The 16,777-nt window shown below is 39.7% G+C and overlaps 1 protein-coding gene across 3 annotated transcripts in view; it reads left to right on the top strand.

Moving 5' to 3' along the window:
• Nucleotides 1-16,777, top strand: part of PIGN (phosphatidylinositol glycan anchor biosynthesis class N) — a 104,771-nt gene that overhangs the window by 33,198 nt on the left and 54,796 nt on the right. For all 3 annotated transcript variants that reach the window (XM_084306742.1, XM_084306743.1, XM_084306744.1), the window contains exons 8-12: nt 1,250-1,366; nt 5,163-5,203; nt 6,817-6,876; nt 7,967-8,059; nt 9,977-10,032. In XM_084306742.1, the coding sequence (XP_084162868.1) occupies nt 1,250-1,366; nt 5,163-5,203; nt 6,817-6,876; nt 7,967-8,059; nt 9,977-10,032 (367 nt within the window). The remainder of the gene's footprint in view (nt 1-1,249; nt 1,367-5,162; nt 5,204-6,816; nt 6,877-7,966; nt 8,060-9,976; nt 10,033-16,777) is intronic.

The following is a 16,777-nucleotide window of genomic DNA, read 5'->3' as shown; positions in this document are numbered from 1 at the left end:
CTCAGCTACATCTGTCTTGCAGTGTTAATGGAGGCACACTCACTAAAATGCTGATGGAGCTGGTGGCTCAGATAAAATGAAAGCTCACCAAAACTTGTACTTCCCTCCTGTGATACAAGGAAATAGCTGATGCATGGAGGAAGTGTGACCTCCATCTGTTCTTTTCCCAAACTCTGTGAGGAGGAATACTTGCTACTGTTGAGCCCAGAGAATGCCTTCCAAGGGATTTCTGTACGTCTGAAATCTTATTTGCAGACCAGTGTGGCTGTTTAAAGAAAGCAGAGCTGGCTTTTCAGTTCTGCCGTAGCAATTGCACAGGCAACCTCAGTGCTATTCCCAAATTTATATCAAATTGTTTTTTACTTTAAAAAAAAAATTGGCCCTTGAAGCAATGCATTTTTCTCTATCCTCTTGAATGATTAAAATATACATACAGAGGGGGTGTGTGTCCACACACACACACAAATAAAACATATAGTCTTGTAGCATGTGCCGTGCCCAGCATAGTTTGTATAACCATCTCATTACCTTTGAGACTGGTTTATGTCACTGCTGTGGCACCTCACCCGCTGAATGCAATGGCCAAAGTTTCTTTCAAGCTTGTGTGGTTTCTGCTTCAGTGCAGCTGTGTTGAGATGTTGTAGTTTGTTTTCTCCTTTGGGTAACTGATATGTTAATCTTTAGGAAATTAAATTTCTCAGGGAAGGACGTGCTGTTTCATCAGTTCTTGAAGTGTGCTACCAGGCTTTAAAACCTTAAAAATGAACTCACATCACTGGGAAAGGATGGCAGATGCTATGTATCTTGTCCCTTGTTTTTGAAACTGAAGTTTAATCCTTATTTGAGTACCACAGAGATCAGTTCTGTGTGATTTCTAGGCACATAGCTAACTGCTCTAATCAACCAGCTCTGGTTTCCATGGAGCACTCAGGGACAGGCACATGCAACAGGATTTGAACACTTGTGAACAGGTGACTTTTCTGTACCTTAAGACTTTTGAACACTTTGGCTTTAGTTTCTGTATTAACAGTTTTGTGTTTTGTGTTTTTTGTTTTTTTTTTCATATACAGCATTTTATTTGTATAGGCTTGACCTGAATGATACCAGTTTCCCAATTTAATTCAACCTTGAGTTTTGATCCTGTAACAATCTTAGCATAAATTCAATAATAAAAACTGCGTGTGTGAACATTTATTTATTACACTATGCATGTTGAAGCTTAGGTTGTTTTTGGTTTGGTGTATTTTAGGTTCCCATGGAGCCGGCCATCCCTCAGAGACTTTAACACCCCTGATTGTTTGGGGTGCTGGAGTGAATTATCCACAGAAAGTCACATCCCAGTTCTTTGAAGACAATTTTTTGAAAGGTATGTAAAATACGAAACTTAAGTGTGAGGTTTTAGTGGAAAGGGCAGTGTTCAGCAGTTACATCTGTTAAGCTTCACTGACTTCTCTTCCATTACAGTAAATGTGACTTGCTTTGTGCGAGAAAGTGTAGAAAGAAAAGGTGACAGGATGTACATGTGGAGGATATAGGAAAACTGGATAGATAATATCAGAGTCATTTCTTCCCGAGTCATGGAACTGAGGACTTTCTCTTTGCGTACAGAAGACTATTAACACTCTTAAAACTTAGTTACGGAGGAGACTTGCTTCTTCAGAAGACTCCTAGAGGTTAAAAGTTATTTGTACAGAAACATAAATTGACAGGTCCGAAGACCTCTTTCTAGCTCCACAGTAGAGTCCTGGGAACTTGCCTGGAGCATCGTATCTCACATTCATCCCTGTGGCCTTTGAGGAAATACAAACAGTCTTTCTCAATGAATAACTGTGACTATTTTACTGTTAATTTACCCATTTGTAACTTATCTAAGGAAAGTAAACACTGCTATTTAAAATAATAATAATAAATATTTCAAAACTGTAAATACTTGTTTATTGAAATTTCCTTGGGATTTGAAAATCAGATGTGGTTAACTGCATAAGCTCTTCCTTTTTCATGTGTTTGACTTCTGTAGCCTGCTCTGTTTCTTAAGATGCCTTGAATTTCTCATGGTGTTGCTTGGGATCAAATGACTTTATATTTTATTGGATTGTTTGTCAAGCTGCATTAGAGAAGAGAAAATGGACAAAAATGACTTCAAACATGGGGTTTTAACCCCACCTTGCTCTTGAGAAGGTATTTGGTAACAGATTAAACAGGACTTGTCCAGCGTAGGCCGTGTACATGTTGTGCTCATTACTCCCTGCTATAAAATTACAGCATGTCAGATAAAATTGAAAATTAGTTGTACAATAAACAATGGGAAAAAATGAAAACAACAGATTTTGGTGTCTGGTGGCTGATCTGCTAGACTTTTAAGGACACTTAGTGTCTTTGTTTATCCATAATAGATGATTTTTGCAGCTGGTGCAGTTTTGATTTTTAACAGCTTTAGTACCAGCATTTGATTTCAAGTAATGATGAAAATGGTGTGAGAGCACTTCAAAGAAGATGACTGTTGAGCTGACATCTAGGTACACAATAGAAAAAGGGGGTTGGCTGCTACCAGTTAGGATGCCTTTATTTCCTTAAAGGAGGAAATGTCTGCACCCTGCTCTGCCTGCTTCATGTTTTCCTTGTAGTGGTGTTTGTTTTTTGTTGTTGGTGGTGGTGTATATATATGTTTATATATATATATATATTATTTTTTTTAAAGCCCTTCATTCCAGGCTTGTTCTGCAGCTTTCCAGCTGAAAATCACAGTGCTGTTTGGCTTAGGCACTGGTTACAGGTTCTTAATTGTCAGGAATAATCTCTCTTTGAGTTCTAAGTGTCTTTGAATATATTGAGAGTTGTAATCTCTATTGGAGTAATAACTATCCTCTAAAAAGTGAATACGCTCTCTGTGGTAGTATGTTACATTCTGGCAGTGTGTTACAGCTTCCAGTAGGCTATGTAGCCTAAAAGAAAAGAAAAAATTGTTGAAATGGAACTTGACACTTTCTCAGGTCAGTACAGTTCAGCTACTCCATTAAGTTACAAACCCATACGTTTTCATAAAACTGAGATATGCAAGAAAAAAATGATTAAAATAATTTTTTTTGAAGAGTTCTCTGAATTTGCCTTTCCTGCTCCATAGAAAAGAAGCTGAAAGCTTGAAACACAAAAACAGCAAGGGCAGCATCTAGGTCTGCCACGTCTTATTCCCAGGAGTGCAACCCAGGCTGGCCAGTCTGGGAGATGCCCTGTTCCTCGGGAACACTTGGATTCAGTGTCGTACGGTGCCTGGTCCAAGGCATGTGGCTCAAATTATTCTCCTCTTGAAAATATATAGACAAGGGAAGCAGAGACGTAAAAGTTTCTGGGTTTGCTAGAAGCTTCTCCAGCAGAGCTATGGTTTCTTCCTTCCCTAGACACGTTGTATGTGTATGGACTGTTTTTCTACATTTTTGATTGGGAAACGTCATTTAGAAGAGAAAAAACATTGCTTTTATATAATAAAAATCTAGGTGAGAATCTGTCTCTAGAAATATAAACCCTCTTCTTGCTCTGGGAAGCAAAAGGAAACAAACTAACTTGCTCATTTTGGTGCAAGTTTAATACAGGATTCGTGATAAATACTGATAATCCTGCCCTGTGTTGCTATGGGAACTCATTGCAACTATTTCTTACTGCTGTTAAGCTGTGTGGCTGCTGTTCAGGGTGCTCTGAGCTCATAAATAACAGTGAACTTGCAGTCGGGTCCCTGAAGCTTGCAGTGATACGAGCTAATTGCTGGAAATAAGCGTGGCACAGGCAATACTCAAAGTAGGGATGTTTGGGTCTGGTGCTGACAGGGTGTATTGAAGGACACGAAAAGGGTGCAGTCCGGGATTTGAATGCCTATTGTTGCTTGGGAAAATAACGAGGCTGGGCCAGAACTGGGAAATATGGTTTACCAGCACTCTTAACAAACCCTGTTTCTGCTGCCCTTAAACTTTGATTCATTTAAACCCAGAGGATGACTGTAGACAAGGTGCTGATGTTGGGAGCGGTGTAAGTGAGGCAGCTGCAATTCTGAGATGCTGGGCAGAGCCCTGCTGGCATCTGTGCTGCTTCTGTGGTGTCGTTTGGGCAAACAGCATTAGCAGGGCAGCAACTGCTCCACTGAGCTTTGCGTGTTCACTTGGGAAAGGTGGCTGCGTCCCTGTGGCTGACGTTAAGTTGGGTTCCCCAGCTGAGGAAAAGTGGCCCTGAATTCTTTACTGCTGTAATCAAGGTCTGCTCTACGTACATAGGTGACAACATTTTAAGTACTCTGTCTGCAAGCCAGTTTCAGCCCCTACCGTTTTTTCCTGTGTATTGGATTTATTTTTTTTTAAAGCTTGAGTTACCAAAATTGTAGGGTTTGTTGTTTGTTTGTTTTTCTTTCTCATATTATTGCTGTAGGTATTGGGTAAGCTAATTTAAATGATAGGAAAAGGCATGAAAGAAAATCCTTAACTTCGTTTTGAAATAGCTCTCTACCCCCAGTGAAAACAGCAAATTTCCTCTTCATTTCCTTAGAGGTTAATGGAGAGCAGGAAAATGCTGTTTTCAACCAGCTTTTTGTATGATGCACCATAGCTTCAGGGGTTTGTCTCCGTCTCCATTGTAGTTGTTCTGATTACTAAATTGTTGAACTTTTCCCTTGAGCTTGCTTTTAGCTAGTATTGCATATGGCACACATGAAGTACGATTGTACCACTCTGTACCGGTACATTAGAAACCTTTGGATAACCTTAAAAAAAAAAAAAGAAAAAAAAAAAAGACACTTGAAGAGATTTAAACAGTCCTCCTAAACCTGAGTTTGATTCTTTTAGTTGGTACAGAAGGTAACACATCACTTTCTGTGCTGTGCTGAAAAAAAAAAAAAAAAAAAAAGGCTTGGACTTTGTTCAACTGATCTGGGTCACAATTGCAGGCAGCAATTTATCCTGGTGGATAAAAGGAAATGTGAACTGAAATGAATGCATTTTATTGTTTCTGCCTGTTGTGTTCCATCCATAACCTCTCCTAAGCTAGCATCCTAAAGCCAAATTAGAGTTTTCTTTAGTAACAACACTGTTCAGAAAATGCCAACAAGACATTAAATGTCATTTGAATTATCCCTTTCAAGTCTATTTAGACTATTTGTTCATGTGCTCTGTTATTTCTTGCAGAGTGGAAACTGGAGAACCTGAAGAGGCTGGATGTCAATCAGGTATCAAACATACCTAATTTCAGAACTTGTAAGCTTTCAAATGGAGTTTTGTGTGATTTAAACTAATTGAGGGAACTTGAATGAATTTTCTCCCCATTTTTAATTGCGATAATATGCCTTTTTAGAAGGAGTGCAGTACAATATGTCAGGTATTCCTTGCAAGCTCAGTGTCAGTTATCTGAATGTAACTTGAATAGCATCTGTTTTCAGAGTGGGATTTGGTTTTGCAAGCTTTTAGAAGTAGCTTGTGATGCCTTCCTTCAACTTTCTGCTTTTTAAAATATTTTGGATCTGAGCTATTGCCTCAGGAAGGTGCCTATGGATATTGCCTATGGAAGGTGCCCAGCTAAACACAAGAAAGTATAGTCTGATGGCCACGCTTCCCAAGCTAGCAAACATCTGCATGCTTTTTGCTACATTTAAGTTAACCAGCTTTACATTTAGTGTTGTTTTTCAGAGCTATTTTGATGTCTGTATTTTTGTCACTTTTTTCAGAAGTTGCTATCACTTATGAATCAAAACCATTTCTTACTCTACCGTTGAGCTGTTTTTTTTTAACAAAGTTTGTAGTTATGGCCCAGCCATTTGGCTCTTTAGACAAATATGTAGCGTTGCACTGTAAAGGAAGAAGAAAAGGACAACTTAACCCTTGATACTAAATCAGCCAAGTTTTTATAAATCAAGGAAATAGTGTACATCTGTGCACTGGCAACTTGAGTCTTCCTTTATCCCATCCTGTGAAACCCAATGTACGAATAAGACTCCAAACATGATAAAACAATGGAAAGAAACTTTTACTGGAAGGTTAAAGTTGGAAAAGCTTTGGATAAGCTGCTTTCAGCAAAACCCTAGTATGAAATTAGAGCTGGATTTCTGCTTATATTATACTGCATACTCTCTGACTACAAACAAATAATGTTTTGGAGTCTGCATCTGCACAGTAAACATAAGGCTGCAGCAGTGCCTTTGATTTCAGCATAGTTTCTTCAGATTTATGGTGGAGAAAAAAAAAAGAATTTTGGTGTATAGTTATATACTAAAGAAAAATACAAACCTAGTGAAAATCCACTGTTTCTCATCATAAGCAGAAGGTAATGGTAACTTGTTTTCTGAGAAGCCTCGATGTAGATATAGGGACCTTCTTGAGGGCTAAGGGCTGAGTGGGCACAAGAAAAAATATAGAGCCTCTGTGAAGGGGAGAAGTTGAGTAATCCTCACTTTGAAAACCTGGGAGGAGGAGCATTTTGAAAAGCAAAAATTTGGTGTATTGCTTAAAGCTGTAAATACGACATGAGTGCTTTCTGTGGTATAAGTTGTCATAAAGCAGTATGCTTCTGAGTGCAGTGAAGAAAGTACTGAATTCCCGTGAATAAATACCTTTTTTATTTTGCCTTTTAAACTAAATATATAGTCTTGAAACTTTATCAGTAGTGGAGGCTCAATGTTTTGTGATGACTACAAGAAACTAAACAAAATATTATGAAGTAGTGATGTTATAACTTCACAGTCTCATGCCATTTACTGTTACAAATGTAGATACGTTAAAATTAAACTGAATTTATTAGTTTTAGAAGCTGGAATTGTGTTAAAATGGGATGCTTCTGTTTGCACAGGCTGATATAGCGCCACTGATGGCTTCCCTTATTGGTGTTCCTTTCCCCCTGAATTCTGTGGTAAGTAGTACAAATGTCTTACCGTATTATGGGAATCTGCATGTCTTAAAGGAAGAGATTTTGGGGATGAGATAGAAGGGAAAAGATTACAGTTCTGGGAAATTGCTCGAGGGTATGAGACTGCTTATAGTTTTAATTTTATGTGCATACATTTTCACTTTGGAGCATGAACTTAATCTTCTTATATATTATATAGTACTTTAATTTGGAAAGGCAGTCGATCCTTTTATAACCTGCAACCCTGCCCTGTTGAGCTATGTAAAAGGTTTCTGTTTGTTTGTGTGTTTTTTTTTTTTAGGGATGGTAAAAATGCAATATGGTTTGAATAACATTTGAGTTTGATCAAGAAAGCTGAATCTGTAAACAAGATAGTTCTTGCAATCTAAGGTTTAATTATTTCTTGTTTAATTTGATGTGATGAGTTTTTTTTTTCAGATGGTATCTTGTGCTTTTAATTTCGTAAACAGTGAGAGAACAGTCTTCACTGAGATAGGAAGCAATTTCAAATAAAAAGCTATGTTTTTATGTAGTCCAAAGGTTGTCTAATAAATACCTAATTGACAATTAGCATTGCATCAGCATGCTCTCATGCTTCTCATTTTCCATTTGAAACATCAATATATAACACGTTTTCAAAATATTTCTTCTGCAAGCTCTGCCCCAGTCCCTGTGTCTTGCACTGATTGCTGGATGTGCAAACTAACCTGAGAAAAGTGTCCTAACACTCCCTTTCTCATCCTGAGTACTGGGCAAGTCAGGACCAAGCAAGGGTTTGAATGGAAAACTTCTAGATATTTTTTTAAAAATGGCATATGATGAGTGGTTGAAGCTTTATTACTATATAATATGTAGTTTAATTAACAGTTTGCATTACATGCCTTTGTGTTCCTGTGAGAGCTGGGATAATACAAGCAGTCTTTGCAGTGCTAATAAATGATGTGAGAGCATTGTTAGGTGTTAACAGTAGTTATTTAAGTAGTAATTTGAAGCACTCTTACTGCTCATTTGGCCCACCATACAGTTAGAGAAATTCCTGTGTCTTCCCTTAAATTTTTAACATTTATTTATATATTTATTTATTCTTCCCCAGGGAACCCTGCCTCTGGAATATCTGAACAACAGTGCTCATTTCAAAGCTGAGAGCATGTTTACCAATGCTGTTCAGGTTCTCGAGCAATTTAAGGTAATCAAACATGGTGAAAAAGAGAAATATTTCTTTGAATAATAATTATTATTATTCTGTGTGAAATAATTATACTGGGCCATGCAGTGCATATGGCACGCTGTAATATCAAGGACTAAAGTTGTATGCATATACTAGGTGATACTAGCTGTGAACTGTATCTGAAGAGTTTTGAAAGACTTCAGTAAAACATCTCCCTAGTAAGGGAAATGAGCAACTTTTTCTTGATTTGGATCTTAATGCTGATGTTTATTGATATTAGTGTAAACCTGTAGCAGTTCGTAGGTAGGCCTGAAGCTGAGCACTAAATTCTGCAGTTGGTGAAGGAAAATTTCCTTTTCAGCAGTGGTTGGGAGACAAGGCTCTACAGCAGACCAATAAACAGATCAAAAAGTAACAGGCACATGTCCATTAAGGAAACAAAATTAGCGTGTTAATTAACCTTTAGATTATGCTTAATATCTGTTGTATGCTTTGTAAACGTTTCTCTGCTTTCTATCTTGATTCGTCTCATATTGGATATTGTAAGAACATGTATGTGGTCCAAAAGTGTGTGTGTGTGGGGGGGGTTGTTTCACTAGATGCTATTTAACTGTGGATTAAAATCCTAAAAAAAAAAACCACAAATCCTAAAAGTCTGTTTTGGCAAGACATAGAAATGCTTTGAAGGAAATTTATCATCTCCACAGATAGGAAGCAGAGGCATGTAGAACCGTCAAGAAAGCGTGTGATGATGGCAGAGCAAGGCACTCACTTGAGATAATGATGTAACATGATGATTAGTGCCTTCAGCACCTTCCCTCCCTTGAACATACAGGTTCCCAAATTATTAAAAGGTTTATGTGGTTATCAAATTGGCCATGTCAACAGCAGAGCTGCTTTCCAATCTCTGGTGGTGGAGAGCTGGCATGTAGCAGAGGGAGTGACTGGCTGTTGGGGTGTGAAGTTGAAGTATGGGGGTAGAGCCTCCACAGTTGGAAGACCTCTGCTCTAAGTATTGAACGTGGAAATTGGCTCTTTTGGGTTAAATTGTTGTCTCGGGGACTACTTAAGAAAAAAAGTAGTTCTAGTCCTCCTTGTCTTTATTTTTATTCTGTAATTTTGTTGTGCTAAGCTATTTTCTTGTTGGGTAGCTTCTTTCTAGAATTGTTTTGGAAGGTTTGTTGGTGATTTCTGTTTGCATTTCTTTGCTGAAGCAGAAGTGGCACACTGCCTTAGACATGCCAAGTGGGTTTTTACTTTTCCTGTGATGGACTGACCAGACCACAGTTTGTACTCCCTGGAGAGAGGACGTTGTGTTGGATGGATAGGATGAGACATGTGGGTTGCTACTTCAAGCTGTCAGATTCTGGAAGCAGTGTGCTAGAAAGTTCTTTCCTCTGCTTTATGCCAGCAGTCAAACTCAAGTCAAACTGGTGCAGGAGACCTTAAAGATGTTTTGAAGGGCCTTGGGCAAAGTGACTCTGGCATCAAAGCCTTCTATTTTTATCCAGGTGCAGGTTAATCGATCTAACAGTATTGCTTCAGCACTGTTGCAGCAGTGTTCCAGTTCCTGTCCAGCATAAATAATGCCACTTTCACAGGAGACTGTCACTAAAGTCTGTTAGGATAAAGGAAAGAAATGGCTAGAAATCCTGAAAACGGTAGAAGTCCTGTAAAAAAAATCACTGCTGCAGAGAGGGGGCTGTATTTTACCTACATTGGAGCAGCTCTGGCTTCCCAAAAACACTGGTTCAGCATTCAGAGGAGTTATACAGACAAATGTTTAACACCCGGTTTCCTGGGCACTCTAATGGCAACTTGATTTAATTCCTTTTCTGTGGTCTTAGAACTTTTCTGTGACTTAGTTTAATGCCTGACATAATTTTTGTTCTTGTTGCAACTTGCATGTAATGGTGTAACTTTTTTCTTATGCAGGTTAAGATGAATCAGAAAAAGGCAACTACATTGTCATTTCTGTTCACACCGTTTAAGTAAGTGCCTGTAAAGACTTTCCTTGATTGTTTTAACACTTTGGTATTTCAGTGAAATCTAACGACAGAGAAATCTGGCCTCTTCCTTGTTAAATTATAGTGCTTATCTAACTATGAAACTTTGCATTAATGAAGACTTTATGCAATAAATTTCTATTTAAAAGTTCTGGTTAAAGTAGATCTAAAAAGAAATTGTCATTCCTTACACTTAGTCTTTGGTTAAGGGTTATTTACTTAACTTTTTTGACAATATAGCTAAATAGAGACTCCATGGTAAGTCTCCCTGATTTCTTTTTTTGGTATGTTCTTTTATCTTTCCTTGGGAGAAAAGAAGGTGCTGTAGGGTTAGGAAATACAAACGAGGAAGAGAACAGATTGTATCTATATCAAAGTTGGTCTAGGAATTGTTTCTTCTGCAATTTAAATTCTAATGAATAGCCAACAAACAAAACCCCTTGCAGCCAGAAATGAGGCTCAAAGTCTTTGTGTTGCCTAGTATTTGTTTCCAGGGCCATGAAGGAATTTTGAAAAAGATTTGTGGATCTGTGAGCTCTGTTCCAATGTATGCAGCTGCTACTGACCCACTCACCCTTCCATCTTATCCAGCTAAAGCTGCTTTATCCTACTGCCCTCCCGCTGCCCCAGAAGGTTTGAGAAAGCTTTGCTATGGGGGCGCACGATCGGTTCTGCCTTTAGTGTGTGGAGAGCTCCAAAAATGCTTTGTCATTGAGCGCAGCTGTTTTCCTTTGGGAAATAAAACTGATGTTAATTAAGATCTTTAAATGATAGGAGCAGGAAAGTACTAGGCTCTTTTCCTGTGAAGTACGTGTAACTGCTAAATAAGATTGCTGTCTTTCTGAATCGAGATTTACTGTGTCAATCTTACACCACTAGCTTCTTCTAAGGGCAGGGCTCCAAGATGCTTAGTTTCTGAGACCCCGGTTAAATCAATCATGGGCACATAACGAAAGCTTTGATTTAAATTCTGATTAAGAATGACAATTGCCTTGCCTAATAACTTACTGATCTGTAGGGAACAAAAATGCCATGTGCAAAGGACAGTTGGTCAGCTTTGGTTCTGTGGGGAAGGCTGTGAAGGTTGACTTCACAGCTCTTCTTTAAATTTCACCTTTCTGCAAGAAGTGTCTGAATCTGTAAAATGTGGTGTGTTTTTCTTAGTGTTAAGTTTAACTTTAAAACAACTAAGTACTGCTAATTGCCTTATGAATTGGTATTTTCCTCTTTCTTTTTTTTCTTTTTCTGCGGGGAGAGGAGGTATATTTTGGGTTGAAATGTTCTTGAAATGCTTGAGACATCACTTAGAAAATATGACTAAAACTTGGTATAAAAATAATGTCACTTTTCAGTGTGGCACGCTGCAAGAACACATTTATTTTACTTTCTCTGTGTATTCTTAAATAGTTTCTGAATCAGAATTTGGGATAACGGTTTCAAGGGAAAGGTGAGTGAAAACAAAACAATTCCTTGGATGTGTGAATTACCCTACAAAAGGTGTTAGTGTGTTGCGTGCATAAAGACTTTCCTTGGTTCCTCAAGATATTGTTTCTCTTCGCATTAGGGAAACAGAAGATTCATATCACAGGCCGTGATGCATTAAAGCAAATACTCATCCACAGTGTGCTGTAGGGTGAATTTAGCCAGATACTAACTAGTTTTCCCAGTGCTCCTTGACTTATAAAACTTCGCTTATGTCTGAGATGCTCAGGGAAAGGCGGGTACCCCCTTCTGCTGGCTTTACTGTGTAGGTCAGGTAGTGTGTGTGTCTGGGGGCAGAGAGGAGATGGGCATTTCAAGTCTTCACAGCTAGTCTTGTCCATGCTCACTGTCAGAACCCTCAAATTTGTTAACACATCTGAGTATTATTTTGTTTGCTGTGTGCTGCTGAGCGTGTTTTGAAGGATAGAAGCCCAGAAGGCAGCAGCATTATTGCCCATATGATCCAGTCTGAAATCTGGTAATACAATACACGTTGTTCCACTGCTATCGCTACACTGAATAAAATGGTGTGAAAGGAAAAGTACAATTTTGAATTAGCAGTCTCTTCAAAGATGGCAAAACTCTCCACAGATGCAATACAGGAGGTAAATTATCCCATCTTTGGTGGGTATCTGGAGCAGGAGACCTCGTGGTATACTGTTTCAAAATAATTGGTAGTGGTATAGAGATTCCATTACTGCACAGCTATACACAATTTGGATTTGTCAGAGTAGATTTAATGAGAGGTTTGACCACAAGTTGATGTAAATCTATGTTTGTACTTGTCCACTGTTGAACACAGCTCTGTGTTGTTTCTTCTGATCACTACTGGCCTTTCATTAAGGTGAGAGTAGCTTCTTCCGCCACTACTCATAGATGTGAATTCTTGTACGAAGGAGGTAGATATCCTTTTTTTAATCTTTCTGGCGCGTGAAATCTGTAACTTGATGCTCAGAAACCATAATGCTTTATTCCTCTCTCGTTTATCAGAGGTTGGCGAAGCATAGTTCATGGCTTTGGGACCTTTATGTAGAAATTTGAAAAGTAAATACACCATCTTGGAATATTACACATTCTGTTTCAGTACCATGAGAACCCAAAAATAAACAAAAATGCCTAAGAATTGCCCTCCTTTAATTACTTAAATTAAATGGTGTAATTAAATAAATGTTGTTTAAGTCTGTGTAACTGAAATGTGGATGTCAATTGCAGAAGAAATACGAACGTAAAATTTCAGACTGAGACGTTCTGTTTCCAGAGAAGTTGATATAAACACAGCTTTAATAGTAATTGTATAGAGGGAGATACATTCACAGATAATGTGTTCTGTAGAAAGAAAACTTTCCAGAAAAACTCAGGTTAATTTTTTAGCAAGAAATAGCATGAAAAGGTTCTTCTTATATTGTAAAGGGGAGATCCTGTTTCTGGGCTTGAATTTTCAAGGTGTATCATTGCCACGTCACCAGAAAACTCTTCATGCCCTCTGCTGCAATGACTCAAAAACTAGCATTTGAGTTGGACATTCAATCTCTCACACCAAAAGCATTAAGCTAGTATATCTACACGACAAGCCTGTTTTTATACAATGCTGGCAACAGAGAGGAAGGTTCTTGAAGTGATAGTCTCCTGATCTCCACAAGGAATCTATCCTCTCGTAGAAATGTGGATAGCGCAATGGCCAGGGAAGGAAGGAGGCCATTGGAAACGTGCCCTGTCTCTCTTGGACCCAAATTGCATCTCTGAAATCATCTGTCAAATTTGTAAGGATGGGGAGGATGGATCTGACCATTGTTATGCAATGGAAACTTTAGTAGGTGTCTACTTAACCACCTTTGAGGCAGGTCAGAATTTGGGTAGCTGTATCTATGAAAAGGGACGTGTCTGGCTGTCAGTGTCGTATTCATTTAGTTCACGTCTCTTCATCAAGGAACGAATCTGTATAAACGTGTATCCTGAGGCTACCTGTGAAACTGAGTATACATTTTGGAAGGAGCTCAGCTGCGAGTGTCTGACTCTGCCAGGCAAGGTGCACAACCTGCCCCTAGAGGGGTGAATGAATACACAGGAGCAGAAGCATCCCCTGCTTGTGTGCCAGTCACTTGTGAGGCTTATGTTGAATAATTGTTTAGAATATTTATAGGCAATTCCAGTTGGATATCTGAAGGGATTACTGCCTGAAATGAGTTTTCCTCCCACCTCTTTCCACTCCTTGCATTTTCCTCCAGCTGTGAAAAGCAAGTCTTCAGAGGTTACTTGTGTAACAAAACCTTACCAGGCACAGTGCCCTGACCTTTGTAAGTAAGAAAGGCAGGTACCAAAATACCAGATGCTTTGAAGAAAGAGAGAGGGAGGACAAATCTGAAGACAGCTGACAGGAAGACCGATGTCCAGGATAGTGAAATTATCTTAGCATTCTCACCACTTGATGTACCTTCAAGCAACTGCAGAGCTGGCCCTGTTTGAAGAGGAGTGTGCCAAGGGGCCAGATGCTGCTGTTGCAAAAGCATTCCCAAAGCTGCCACCTCCAGACTCTGCAGTAAATCCTAAAAAAAAATATAAAAAAATCACCTCCAGAATCCTAAAAGGAGTAGCAGGAGGACGGTTGTAGTGAGGTGAGTAGAGCGGACATCAGTGTTGCATTGAAATCCTCTTAAACCAATTAAAACAACTTGATTATTCCAACAGGTGCAAGAGATTTAAGGTATTAAATTACACAAAAGCACAAGAGTGCTTGCTGTGTATGGCTGGCGTATGCAATGCTTTCAGGCAAGACAGCTTCCAGCTGTTCAGGTTCTGGTTGACCCGTGGTAAGACAGCAGGAGCAGTAGGTTAAGAACCACCACATACAAAGAAGAGATGGGCAGCTGGATTATGAGTGCTTGATTTCCTCTTTCCATTCTTTTTTGAATGTCTTTGGCAGTGTATGTCAATAAGAAAGGTGGTGGTTTTTTCTTCAGGAAACAGCATAACTGTTACTCATTGTCATATTAGTATCTTCTCATATATGGAAAACCTCGTACCACCTTGATGTTGCATTCTTAAAGTAGTTTAAGCATTCTTAAGTAATTTAGTTGCTTGAATGCTAAATTTCAATAATCCAGGAGCTATAGGTATGTATAATCAAGCTATGACTTCCATAGCTATAGTTCTATAGAAAGCCCCTGCATTTTAGTGTGTGCACTGTACTGCAATTAAAATATGTTTCTCCCTCACCGTGTGAAAATGTAACATTTCCTTCCCCCTACCCTCCCATATAAATTGAGATATGACTGCCTTAAATGTTTGCATGGATTTGATGCATATCAATCACGTAGACTGAGTCTTTGCACGTGGATATGCATCATGTATTTGTGATTGTCCCCCTCTGCTCTGCCCTTGTGAGGCCCCACCTGGAGCCCTGGGTTCAGCTCTGGGACCCCAGCACAAGAAGGACGTGGGTTTGTTAGAGTGGGTCCAGAGGAGGACCACAAAGATGATCAGAGGGTAGGAGAAATTTTTCTCCTACAAAGAAAGGCTGAAAGAGCTGGGGATGTTCAGTCTAAAGAAGAGAAGGCTCTGGGGTGATCTCATTGCAGCTTTTCAATACTTAAAGAGCTTTTAAAAAAAAGAAAAGAAAAAAAAAGATGGAGAGCAACTTCTTGCTCAGGCAGATAATGACAGGATGAAGGGGAATGGTTTTGAACTAAATGAGGGGAGATTTAGATTGGATATTAGGAGGAAATTCTTCACTCAGAGGGTGGTGAGGCCCTGGCCCAGGCTGCCCAGAGAAGCTGTGGATGCCCCATCCCTGGAGGTGCTCAAGGCCAGGCTGGATGGGGCTTTGGGCAGCCTGGTGAGGTGGGAGGTGTCCCTGCCCATGGCAGGGGATTGGAACTGCATGGTCCTTAAGGTCCTTTCCAACCCAAACTATTCTGTGATTTGCCATGGCAATAGAAAGTAGTTCTTTCATTAGTGTGGAGAGTCTCTGAAGATGTACAGCAACTTCAAAGAAAGGCCATATGCACAAATATCTCTTTTCTACTTCCTTCCTGTGACTGAAGATGCAGCACTCCATTGTTCCCTCTGCCTGATGGCCTTTCAAAACTGCACTAAGAAATATTTCGACAAATTGACATTTGGATCAAAGCGAAACAAGTGATTTCTCCTCCACCATTAGGTGGGGCAGGGTCCCTTGAGGTCAGTAAACACAGTACATCCTTCAAAGCACCAAGTTCTTGTTTTGTTTAAATAAGTGACATTTATTTAAATGGTAGCACCTGAGACACACGTGGTTATATACGTTAAGGACTGTTAGATGCATCAGAAATGTATGTCTACTATAAAAACACATGTTTTTTGGCAAAAAAAAAAAAAAAAGTCAGGTTCTGTGTCACTGAATGTGCTGTGTCTGAAGCTCTGAACGCTGATCAGGGAGGATGCAGTCCTCTTCGAAAGCAGGCACCCTGCTGGTGGCAGGTTTCAGCACACTCCGTAGCTCTCTGTTTTCACAAGCAGAGCTTGCTGCGCAGAAGGACTGGACATAATTGGGTTTATTGTCAAGTGGGAAGTAGGTCTTTAGGAGAATCTGAGAGGCTAACCTATGAGATAAAGTATCACAAGACTTGTATGTATTTGCTTGTCACCTTGGATAAATCTCACGGGCCTTTTCTCAGAGGTTACGAGGCGTCGTGTAGTGACGGTGTGGGGGGTGTGCAGGGCAGGCAGTGGGGTGGGAAGGGATGGAGGAGGATGTTCATCACCGGGGGAGTCAAGTGGGAGAAACAGCACAGGGATCTTTGGATCTCACTAAGAAAGGCACAACAAATAGGATAAAATAGCTGCTTTCATAAGATAAGGTTGGCTCATTATCTATATTCTTCTTACTTTATGGCCCTTTGGATGCCGGGCACCCCGCCTCATCTTCCTGAAGCAGAGCCCAGATGGATTTTCCCACAGCATTGCACAGATCCAGCCCGTGGAGAGGTTCCTTCCCTTTCCTCATTCAAACTGTTATGTGATTTGCTTACAGTAAATCAATTTTATTTATTATTTCCACTGTCAAACAAAACGGAGGTTCACATGAGAACTTCCTGCTGCGCTGTGAGATGAAGGCCAGGCCGTGCAGGCAGTACCAGCACTGGGTGAGAGCTGCCCGTGGCTCCTCTGGTACAGCCATCTGGCTGAGCTTGGCCAAGGGATTTGTGCAGCACCACGCAGCCTGAAAGCCACGCTGGGTTGCAGTGCAGGCCTCGGGTGACTCGACTCGACT

This window comes from Netta rufina (genome assembly GCF_964035555.1).
Source record: "Netta rufina genome assembly, chromosome: 2".
Classification (NCBI taxonomy): Eukaryota; Metazoa; Chordata; class Aves; order Anseriformes; family Anatidae; genus Netta; species Netta rufina.
This window is presented reverse-complemented; position numbering and strand designations above follow the sequence as displayed.